The 12,373-nt window shown below is 42.1% G+C and overlaps 1 protein-coding gene across 1 annotated transcript in view; it reads right to left on the bottom strand.

The window, feature by feature from the left end:
- Positions 1-12,373, bottom strand: part of cckbra (cholecystokinin B receptor a) — a 38,847-nt gene that overhangs the window by 15,798 nt on the left and 10,676 nt on the right. Inside the window, exons 2-3 of the mRNA XM_018701766.2 lie at positions 9,279-9,527; positions 31-292 (exon numbers count right to left, since the gene is read on the bottom strand). Of these exons, the coding sequence (XP_018557282.1) occupies positions 31-292; positions 9,279-9,527 (511 nt within the window). The remainder of the gene's footprint in view (positions 1-30; positions 293-9,278; positions 9,528-12,373) is intronic.

Here is a 12,373-nt window from a genome sequence, read left to right as displayed (position 1 = left end):
TTAATGCTTCTTCTTGAGTAAAGAACTTACCAGGTCTGTTCAGCTTGCTGGCTGGGCCATAGCAGGCGACACATGTGGCCGACAGTACTGTTGGTCTTGGGGAAGGACCTGAGGTTGCTGAACACCGGGTATGGCACCATGATTAGCAGCGACACCACCCAAGTGGCGGCGATGACACGGTAAGCATGGGAACGGGTCTGCCACGCGCGGGACTTCAGCGGGTTACAGATGGCGCTGTATCTCTCGATGGCGATGGCCACGAGGCTGAAGGTGGAGATGCTGACAGAGATCCCTGCAGGGGAGAAAAGGTGAGTAAACATTTAGAGAGCTGGGTGAGGCAGAAGGAAAATGGCAGCTGGTTTGTTTGGGCGTTGTCATTGCTTCGATTCCCATAGTATGAGAAGGTATGACATCCCCTCCCTCACCAGTCAGCTTGTTATGTACAGTAAAGTAGGTGGCAGTATGCACCTGGTCGGTTTGTGATCCAATAATAAACACAAAGAAGAAGAAGCAAGTGGACCAAGGCACAGTTAACCCTGATCCATGCTCTGATACAGTAGAGTCAATACTGATCAAACAAACTGGACTTTGGAGTCAAGTGTACTCGGATCTGGGCCCTGATGTAAAAGCCCCCTTCATCAAGGTTTCCCAAACAAAGTGTCTCAGCAACAACTGGGAAGATCACTATGAAATTCTGTATAGAGGATAATTACAGATAATTGATGATTTACATCCTCCTGGTGCCAAAACATCAACTGCTTCCTAATAAAAGCCACTCCACGTTGAGCACTTTCAGTGTGGAGCAGAAGGGGTGGTAACTTCACACAGCTGTGATAAGGCTGTAGGCGACTGCAGAGTAAACAGTGAGGGTGTTATCAATGAGATAGAATTAATACAGTTACAGTGGATTTCATACTGAATCATTTCCTCTGAAACCTTTGAAGTCAGTTTGAATCCTGCAGCAAAGGACTCAGCCACAAACAAAAATGACTATTACTTGTGTAATGTCTAACGTAAAAATGAAAAGTTTTTGTGTTTGGTGGTCGATGTGCTCTCTGCGTTCTGTCAGTGATTGTTAGAGTGAAAAGACACATCACTACCTGACTGTGAATGGACTGTGTGTTTTTGTAGTTAATACAGTGGTGAGTACAGCAGCTGGTGCAGTACAGTAGGCTGTAGCTGTTAATTGAATGTGTCAGATAAGAACATTTCATATATTTTAATTCTCACCTCATTTTATTATTATTATCATTTTATTATTATCAATTAGGCTGCGAAAAACCATCTCTGCCGTCTAAGACAACGAAAGCTGATTAAACGTCTCTGAGTGAACATTATTTTAGCCTTTAGTTACTTGCAAATGTTGAGAGGTAAACCTAATAAGATCCAAGAAGGATTATGATTGGATAAGTGGAATCTATACTGGATTTGAATTAGATAAAACACCTTCACACTATTCAGTGCTGGAGGACTAGGCGTAATCAAACTGTTGGTGGCTTTTGTGATTGTTACAGCTGCCAAGTCAAACCATTATCTTAGCTAATGGGTCAGGCTGATCAAACTCTACAAACATGTACACAGTAGCACCTTTCATAAGATGCAGTACAAAATGTGTGTCACCTATATGGTGGCAGCACGAAATATACCAGACGCAATTATTTACAAAGACGATGACAAGCATGAACACACCCTTACAATACAGGAACCTCCTGGTTCACCTTAGGTGTCAGAAAATCTATTTGTCAAACAAACCGCTCCATCATCACAATGTCAGACAGAATGAGAAGGCTAAAAGACATGCCTGATTAAAAGACTAGCTCCTCTCAAATGCACACCAGAACCTCTGTTACCCAAGGGTCAAATTCCTTTGGAGACAATCCAAGGCCAAGCTGTATTTGAATGTATGAATATGCATAATCTGCAGAAAGGGAGCAAGCTGACTCTCCACATAGCCTGTATACTGAGGGTGAGCCTGGGTGAGACAAATAGCATTAATAAACCCATACCTGTGTGTCACCAGCAGCTATAAAGGAGCCCCCCGGGAATAAATTCACCACACTGATCCTCTGTTGTTACAAGCAGCAGCAACCATTCATTCTCGTGTGTTGTTTCACGACGGAAGAGCATATCCTGTCTAACCCATAGCTTAGCATTATCATTCAGGGGAGGAAGTCATTATGTATACTCCTATGAGCATAGTGCAATTCAATTTACAGGAACCATAATAAGTATTTGAGTGGTGGACCGCTCCATGGCTTGGTCGACAACAATTTATTCTCTTCCTCTGCCAGATCAGCCTTTGCCATGCTCTCTCCTGTAAACCATTTCTATTGTGAAAAGCTTTGTTATCAGAAGGTACAAGATTAAGGATTTAGTGTATATTGTCAACTGCACAACTTTTAAAAACCTACAGATCTGTGGATTGCAGCCTGGAGAAGAAAGAGAACTATGTGGATAATGGGTGTGGGATGTGATGTGGAGTCTGATGGAAGCAGAGAACGGCTTTATCTTATCCCTGCACTAACAGAACAAAGGCTGACTTGTAGCGATACTCGAGAACAAAGAGAACATCATCGTCAGAAAAAGACATCTCAATGCCTTTTATGCTCCGTGAGGCTCTGTCGTGCATTATTAAAAGCTGTTCGCGAGAAGGTAATTTTTTTTGACTGCTGCTGCGCTGACATGAAACCTGAAAGGATACTACATCAAACCAAAACCACTTGGCTACTGACGCACTGCGATGGAGATGTATAGTTACACATTGTAACTCTAGCTCTATCCACCACACTACAGAGCTGCTCTGAAATGTCTTGAGGAACACAACAAAGAGCCCAAGATGTTGACCTGGCCTCCAAACTCCCCAGATCCCAATCTGATGTCACACTGACCTTTGACCTTTTGGCTAGAAAATGTCATCACGTCACTCTATTAGACATCTGTGTGATATTTAGTCATAATTAGAATATACATTCTTAGGTTATGGTCAAAAATATGTTTTGCAAGGTCACAGTGATCTTGACCTTTGACCTTTAACTGTCAGAATCTAATCAGTTCATCCTTGAGTTCAAGTAGATGTTTGTGCCAGATGTAATAAAATTCCCTCCAGGTGTTGCAGATATAATGCATTGACATGGTGATGGATGGGCAGACAATCCAAAAACACAATGACTCCAGCTGCGACTGTCATCGGCACAGAGACATAAAAATACGCTCCTTTGAACTGCAGAACTTGCCTCAGAATCATCATATTTCCTTGTTGTTTCCTTCAGCTAATAGCTCATTCAGTATTCTTTAAATGAATGAATGCTGTTTTGCTATAAATGTAAGAAAATATAGGCAAAAACGCACAGTTATACAATAGCAATGTTATACTCTCTGTTTACATCCCCCCAAACCTGGGCTAAGATTATCTACCAAATCAAAGTACAACAAAGAATCGTAATAGAGGAGATGAAATCTGAACATTTAAGCCAACGTTAGGGATAAAGAAGGATACATAGGGATTGGGATATGTGTTTATGTGCTCAGAAAATCCAGAAGAGCAAGATGCCTTGTTAGAATTCTCCAGCTGTGATCACAGAACTGCAGTTACAGTTTTTATTATTGTCAGAGAGACTTCACTGTCTGGGTGTGAAGCCTTTCTGCAAAGCGCCGGATGGAGAGGCAGCCCACTCGTTCTGTCACACGGTACTGACTGGCTGTTGACCACTGTACACTCCCGGTCAACTAGAATAACGCCCTCACCCCCACCTCCACCCCCTACCTCTCCAGCTCCGGCTAAGCAGAAGGAGGTGGGTGGCGCAGTCAACACATGCAGATCTTAACAGTGCACCGGCACTGTACGAGTCTTGCACAATAAGTCTCTCACACCCACACGTCTCTTTCAAGTGCTAAGACACAGAAAGACCAAATCACACACGGGGGGTGGTGGTGGCGGTGGGGGTTTCTTTTGTTGATGCTTGAAGGCGGTCATGCCCAGCCACTGCACCAGCTTATACAGACTGTGGAAATGAGGAACACTGAGAGTTCTGATCTTTTTCTCCCTTTTCTAGCACGGCGAGGATGAGGAACAGACAAAAGAAACAATAAAAATAACGAGCGGAAGATGAAAAAGAAGAAGCATTATTTATATAGTGCTTTTGTAGAGTGCTTCACAAAGCAAACGGACAAAAGGCAGGATTAAAAGATAAAAAGTATAACAAAAAGAGCATTAATAACACTGTAGGTAAAAGTATCACAAAAGAAACACTATTAAAGGAAATAAGTTTTAAAAGAATAGTTTGCTATTTTTTGGAAAAACACATTCTTTTCCTGCCAGTAGTTAAATGAGAAAGGAAGAAACCTTCTCATATAAAGCTAAAGAATGTTAGCTTAGCTTCCAGAAAGACTGGAAACTGGGGGTGACAGCTATCCTCGCTCGCTAATTAGCACTTATATAGATCAATACATTACAACAAATGGAAAAAAAATGTTGAACTACTCCTTTAAGAAGTGATTTTAAAAATCACAATGATTACGCATCTTTGCCACCAACCGGCATACAAACTGCATGAGAAGTCGGGCTTATTGCCTCATTGACTTCTTATGAGGCCAACCACCATAGCATTGAATTGGCTCATTATATTTGGCAGAGCACATATTTATATATAATTTTTCAGCACATGGATACATGAAGATGAGCCGCTCAGCCTGTAGAGCCCTATTAGAGGGTGAAGCCTCTGTGAAATAGAGCCACAGGTTTTCAAATGAGTGATATTTTCAAGCCCTACACTTAGAAAGACTGATAGCTGGGGCGGGGGGGTTGTGCACATTCATACTGAAGGAAAGTGCACTTCCAGGTGATGTATAGCACTGACAGTGCTGTGATTTGAATTGATGACACAGTTACAGGTAGTCACAGACAGCTACAAGATATTGAGCCTTTTATCTGAAGGATTAGGTTCCTGTCCAGGAGTGCAGGGCCCAAATTCATCAGCGCTTTCAACATTTCAGTACAAATCCACATGACCATCTGTTTTATTAGTGCCAGGGGAAGGCAGCACTGATCTAAGATCAGCACTTAGCAATCTGTTTGGCTTCTAAAGAAGAGCTATGAAACAAAACAGAAGATATTGGTGTAGTAATACACACTTTAAAATACACTGCAGCAACTATATAGATATAACTGTAGAGATCATATTCCCCCATGTACTAATACTGTATGTGCATTAAGCAAGAGTGCATTAATAGGACTCCATTGCATTCTTATAAGCTGTGTAAATATCAAGCAATAAGGCAGAGGCAGCATCTCAGTGTAACTGCTGCTGGAGTTGCTACATTTTCTGTGAATATATTAAACAGAATGGACAGTTTTCCATTATATGCATGTCTCATATGTTTCAGTTATTGCTCCTGTAAGTTCTTTTTAGTTGAGTTTTCCGACAGGCGCGCTGATCAAAGCTTCACCCCCGTGACACTTGACAGTATTGAGAGGCTAATGTGTGAGTCGAGGAGATTCTGCAGTGATTCTGGGCAAGGTGCTGCCAAGTTAATTACCAGTCAACTAACCAACCAAATGCTCACATTCCCCCCCCGTGCACTGTATCTTCCCTTCTCAGGATGAACACGCTCTAATCCTTTTTCTTGTTCATTAAACCCAAGTCGGGCAGACACTCACAGTAGTCCGCTTGATAACTAGCTTTTGAAGGAAACTGTGAAGTTTATAGTCGAGGATCTTTGGGCAGACCTCGACCTGGGAGAGAAGATTTAAAATCCTCAGCTGAAACTACGCCTGTTAATTCTCCAGGTCGCACCTAATTCTCAGTTGAATGATGCCTTAAGGCATACAAACTTTACAAATGGAATTAATGTGTTATTGGTGCCAGATGCCCTTGCAGCCATTTCTGTAAAAGTTTGCTAGAAGCCACGAAAATCCAAATTCTAATACATTATGCAAACTGTACCTCGGGGGGGAACAGACACACTGAGCTGGTAAGTTGGTCGGTAATTGCATCATACGACCAGCAACAAAAACACAAACATGGATACATAAATGTGATTGAGGACTGCACACAAACACAAACGCACACACCCGGAATATTACAACATCGATCTCATAACTGCCACCAAAACAGCACAGGGGCCATGATTCACATTATTATCGAGCTGGGGGCAGATGGATGGATACACGGGCGAATGGAAGACTAGAAGGATGGATGGGGTATTATATGTCTAATGGGCGTGTGCTAACAGATGAGTTTGCAAAAAGTAGATGGGTTTCCCAGGCAGGATTGCCATAAAATCAATGGGTGAGGATAGTCACAATGATCCTGTGTATTGATTGGTTTTAGCTAATAGAGGGCCTCACTCATAGGAGGCTCAGATCAGACGGGGGGGGGAATGGGCTGATACAAGCAGATGCTGATGTTAGTAGACAAATGTTTGTGTGATATTTGCTCCAAATCATTCAATGTGACAGCTTTCATGTCACATGCATTTCATAGGAAGCAACAGACTATGATCTAGATGCAGACATATGAAGCCATATGACTGCTACAAGCACATCTGAAGATTCAAAAGCACTGCACACATACAAACAAATTCTTTGTAGATAGAATAGTCGCTTGAGAAAACTGGTGGAAAAATTATAGGCAGAATAAAATGAACTAGAATAGCTCTATATAATTCAGTCACTTTCACTAGTTTCCTGATGAGGTCGTTTGATGATAAAGCAATGTAACATTTTACTCAAGCACATACATCTTGTGTAATGTAAAATCTGGTCATTTCTTGGGCACACTTCTGCAAAAATCTCATCAAGCCAGCGATTGAAATCGACAATCAATTCATTCCAACACAATTTCTGCAATTAGTGAATTTGTTCACTGGGTTGAAATAAATCCATACAAATTTTTTGCATCAAGTTCAATTAATTCCATTGACCAACAGTGAGCTGCTTTCACAGCTTTATTTTTTATTCCACAATAGGTGGGCGAAGACCCGCCCCTACCCTGCCTCTGATTGGTTAGTATTCCTTACTTTTGTTGGTTGGCTTGGTTAGGTTTAAGCATCCAGGAGTGATGATTGGTTAAGGTAAGAATATCAGGGTGAGCCAATCAGAGGCAGGGTAGGGGCAGGCAGCAGTTTACACTCTGATAAATAAATTGTAACTTGTTCCATTAGCGACTGGAGCTAGCTGGGCTGACAACTGCCAAATTCGCTGGGTCTGTGAGGTTTTCTCTGGTGAACTGGTGTCCGCAGATAAGTTCTTGACGAGGCCATAGCCCTATGTAGCTTTACTCTTGAATTATAGTCCTGTTAAGACAGAACTATAATTCACACTCTACCACAGCTTTTTAATCAACACTAATTCAAACCTAGCCAAGTGAAATTCTTAATCGTTGTACAGGCTATGCAGAGAAAGTAAAATGTTACTGCAGGTTTTTCAGTTAGAAAGAAACATTGATCACATCTGCAGTGAAGGACATCCTGGTCATTATTCACTGTTTAGTATAAGACCAGTATTCATATGGTTTGAATAAATTTGGCTCACTTTCACCCAATATTTCTCAGAAGCCCTTACCTTGACTAAAAGTATAAGATAAGCCAAAGAAGCTGGATAACAAAAAGTTTGTATTCAAAGTCCGAGTCAGCTGGCCCTCCTGCCCCCCTCCTTCTTTATCACAGCTCAGAGAACCCAGTAATTGAAAAGGAGATTCAGCAACCCTGTTCTCACAGATGGTGCATCACATTTCTGAGACAATAATAGGATTGTGGACCCCACCATTCAAAAGCTCTCCTCAACCATTCAAAGCTCAAAGTGAAGCAGAGGGACAAAGTCTTGCAGCGGATCTCAGTTTCTATGCCGTCTCAGTCTGACTCAGGCCTCACGTGGCACCTTGACTCTGGCCTGATGGGAGCCAGCTCATCGCTAAGTCACACTCCTGAAGATGTGTGACTGTTCGAGCACTTTCAGCATGATGGCTACCTTCTGACAGGCGAAATGAAGCCCAGAGAAAAGCCTCTCTGAAAGACAGTCTCTTGTTAGATACCGAGCAATTTTCCAGCAGGATTCTATAAAGCTGGAGCACAGTTTCTGATCAGCTGCCAGCTGAGAAAATAGACCAGACTTTCCATGTTAGGAATAATAAAATACCTATTAACCCAGCTATTGAATATCCTGCTTGTTCTTGTATAAAACTATTAGATTCATTAGATCTCTCCCATGTTCCTCTGAGATGTTTTTAGCGTGGCTGCGGCTCGTTGTCCATGATCTCAGAAATAATTGGCCTCAGCATTTCATTTCAATTTTAAATAGAGAAGAAATAACTGCTTACAAGTGAGGTTTTTGGTATTCATCACATAAATGAAACATTTATGAAGCCAGTGAAGCACATCTATCTACTTGTTGATCATAATATTAACCTTCTGTGGTCTGCATATTTCTTCATTACTTCAGGTTCTCCTGATCTCTTAACTCTTGCTTACTCTGGGAGGCTACAAAAAACACGCTATAAACATGTCATCATCAAAAGTCTTGATCTTGATCAGTTCACATGGCCTAACATGTCTGCATTTATGAGCAGATGGGGAAACAGCTTGCCAGGTTTTGTCTAATAGTTAAAAATTATGGCAACCAGAACATTTAAAGCTGATTAACTAACATGTAGCATCATATTTCGTTTAATCTGCACAAAACCTGAAGTAGAAAACAATCAAATGCACTTTTTTAATGTGCAGGACTATTTCTTGGCCAGAGGCAGCCTGAGTCAAACAATTCCAACGATCACAAGCTAACCTTAGCTAGCTAGCCAAACAGTCAGTAGCACAGATACTTCATTTGCAGCTCCACCTAGCCAACAATGTCAGCCCAGCCTCAGGTTAAGAAAGTACAGCTGGCGAGCACCCAGTCCTCGGGAATACCATTAGAACAAGAACAGCTGCTGGGCCTGAGAACATTTCTGGCAGAAACCCTGAGTTCATATGAAATTCCTGCATAGTATAATAATGCAGCTAAATTTAAAAAACAAATGAAGCAGCACCATGCAGGAGAACTGATCTTATTAGCTCCCCTATGTCGCTAAAAGCTCAATGTTTGTAAGACTGCTGTGGAAGAAAGGTGGTCTGTGCTACTAGGTGTAGCATGAATGAACCTTTGCCAGCTGGAGAGATTTATGTCTCCCTGAGATCAAGTCTCCACACCAGTCCATCCATTATTTTAAAAGACAGGAAGAGAAACTGTTTGAACATATCTCCATGCTATTGCAGTTCAACTTTAAAATGAGACAGTTCATCCTCACCCATAAAATAAGTGACGGTCTTGCACATGGAGGCTCCGAAGATGAAGTCTTCTAAGATGTTGGGGATGAGGGTGAAGGGCATGCAGAAGATGGCCATCATCAGGTCGCTGACAGCCAGCGACAGCAGGAAGGAGTTAGTGACGGTCCGCATGCGCTTGTTCAGGATCAGGACTATGATGATCAGCAGGTTGCCGAAGACGCTGATCAGGAAGATGAGTGAGTAGAGGAGGATACGCAGCGAGTCCATCTCTGACGGAGACAAAGACAGAGACAGAGACAGGGTTTAGAGGTGGTGTTTTTGATTATACTTCAGCTGATCAATTAGAGGAAGGAAGCATGTCTGCAAAAGTGAATTACCAAGTACACAGTTTGAATTAACAGACATGAGGTAGGAAATATCAACTTGTTTCAATAAGCAAGAGTGGGAACTTTTTCCCGATTGATTGCCGTTGCTGGGTACAGTAATAAACAAAGAGGATGAAGAGGAAGAATAAATAAAAGAGACAGAAAAAGATTGGAGCGCTAATTGAGCTGGGTTGTTGCCAGCGACTTCCCCCAGATCCTAAAAGAAAAACTGTTTAAAAAATGAACACTTCCTCTATCTGTATGCAGGATGTTATTTCTCCTAATCAATCAAGCAACACGCATATTAAACGACACATGAAATAATAAAATAATTGAGACGAAGAAGAAAAAGATGAAAACGAAATAACATCGATACATGAGGAGAACAGATTGCATCGGGTTGTTCACCTGGGAAATAAGACTCCAGGCAGATAAACAACACAAGACAGAATAACTCTACATAATCAAAATCTTAAATTGTGCTTGTGTCAATATCCTCCTGCTCATCCTGTGAGCCCGACCGTCAGTTGAAATAATGATACTGAAAGACAAAGATGTAGAAAACATCATCATAAGGGTTTAACAGGCTGTGTCAGGTGGCAACCTGGGAATATGAGATCAAAATTAAACAGCTCTCTCTTTATTTGCATCATCAGCATCTTTCTCCCAGTCAGATTGTGGAGGCAGGTGGAGGGGCCAGACAGGTGGTGGCCAGGGCTCGGAGTTGGCCCCGGCTGTCTCCTCTGTGAGGAGACAGAAAACAATCACCAGGAGATGAAGAGGGACTTTAAAAAGACATAAAACAACTGTAAATGACCACAATTGCATGCTAAATAACAACAGAAGGAGATGTGAAACAACTATAAAATGATGCAAAATGACCACAAACAGACACAAAACAAGTCATGTTTGTCATTTAGTCTCTCAGTGTGGGGGTCTAGCTCCTGTGCAGGAGGGGCGGTCTGTTCTCACATCATCTGTCCATGCGTGAAGGTTATTTGGAGTTACAAACAGCAGCTATTAATTGATATTATTTCATATTCTAATATTAAGATTGATTCATTACACTGAATAAACAATCAGTGATCCACTGTTTATTATTGCTAAGAACCAGGGTTTTATAGTTGAGTCTTATGCACAGATGACACAGTGTTCTAAAATAAGAAATGTGTTTCATATGGATTCCTGCCATACAGCTGAACATCAGCGAGAGCAGGACGGCCCAGCCAGAGGGTTTTTGGGATGCTCCCTTCACTCACACCGGCCTGTCACAGCGAGTCTGCTTGAGAATGAAAGTATCTGACAGGACAAGGTCGGGGCCGGCCATGTGCTGCACTGACTGAGTCCTCTGATTAAAGACAGCGACATGGGAGAAGTCTAAAGGTCCACAGCAGAGCCTGCAGACAGAGCGCCGCACGTCACCTTGAAGGCGCGCGCGCACACACACACACTGAGCTGATGAGGGGTGGAACCAGGACACAAACAGTACTGTATGTTCAGACAGTTATCGCTCCTGTGTGGGATCTCAAATGGCATTTTTGTGGCACAGTGGGTGGTGAACCAAAGTAATAGTGTGTTACTGATGCAATTTCAGGCTATCTATTTTTATTTTCATAATTTCATATTGTCCTCCCACACAAAGGCATGACTTGAATATCAGTGCTTTCTAAATAAAAACATTCTGAAACATAATGAGGAATTGCAGTATTGTTAAAATAATATTCATAAAAAAAGATTAAAATTTGTTTTTCTTTATTGCCACAATATTGAGGAGATTAACAAAGTTTTATTTTTATGAATCACAAAATAAAAACAACATAATTTCTGTGTTTCTGTGTTATTATCGTCATGTTGTCATCTTGTTATGATCACAAAAAATATGTAGTTACCATAAATGTAACAGGAAGCCTGGATTACAAAGTGGGAGTGCAGTTTTTTTTTTCGTCTTCGAGAGAGACAGGTTAGCCGACACCACCTGTTTACCGTCTTTATGCTAAGCTAAGCAAACACGGTGATGGCTCCAGCTTCATATTTACAAATATGAGAGTGGTGACAATCCTCTCCTCTAATTTTCAGCAAGAAAGTGAAGGTTTATGGTTTAGGTTTAGGGTGAGTTACAGTGCAGGTTTTTTGAAGGCAGAGTGGAGAGAGTTCAGCATCCTGGCAGCTCTGGTATCTTCTCCCAGATGGCAGAGCTGAAGAGGCTATGTGAGGGTAGGCGAGGTCACTCGCTCTGCTATTGCTTTGTGGACTAAACAGATGTAGATGTCCAGGATGGAGGGAATGAGAAACCACTGATCTCCGGCTGTGTCACTACACGCTGCAGGGTCTTACGGCTGGAGGGAGCGTAACTCCCAAACCACTCAGTGATGCAGCTGCTCAGGATGCTGTCAATGATGCCTTGGTAGAAGGAGCACATGATGGGTCCCGCAGCTCTTGCTCTTTAGCTTGCGGAGGAAGTAGAGACGCTGCTGGACTTTCTTGGCCAGTGATAAGAGAGGTCCTCTGTTGCGTGCACACCAAGAAATTTGATGCTGCTTACCCACTCCACAGCAGTACCGTCACTGGTCAGTGGTGAGCGCTGGGTGTGCGCTCTCCGGAAGTTAATAACAATCTCCTTTGTTCCTCCTGATGGAAGCTGTCGAAGTCTCAGTCTACTCCAGTATGCCATGGAGCATCTAATAGATACTGCAACTGACATTACTGACTCAGTTATGATGGCAAAGGTTAGCTAATATTAGCATAGTTCA

Source organism: Lates calcarifer, linkage group LG7_2 (genome assembly GCF_001640805.2).
Source record: "Lates calcarifer isolate ASB-BC8 linkage group LG7_2, TLL_Latcal_v3, whole genome shotgun sequence".
Classification (NCBI taxonomy): domain Eukaryota; kingdom Metazoa; phylum Chordata; class Actinopteri; family Centropomidae; genus Lates; species Lates calcarifer.
Note: the sequence above shows the minus strand (reverse complement) of the source record. Positions and strands in the feature narration are given on the sequence as shown.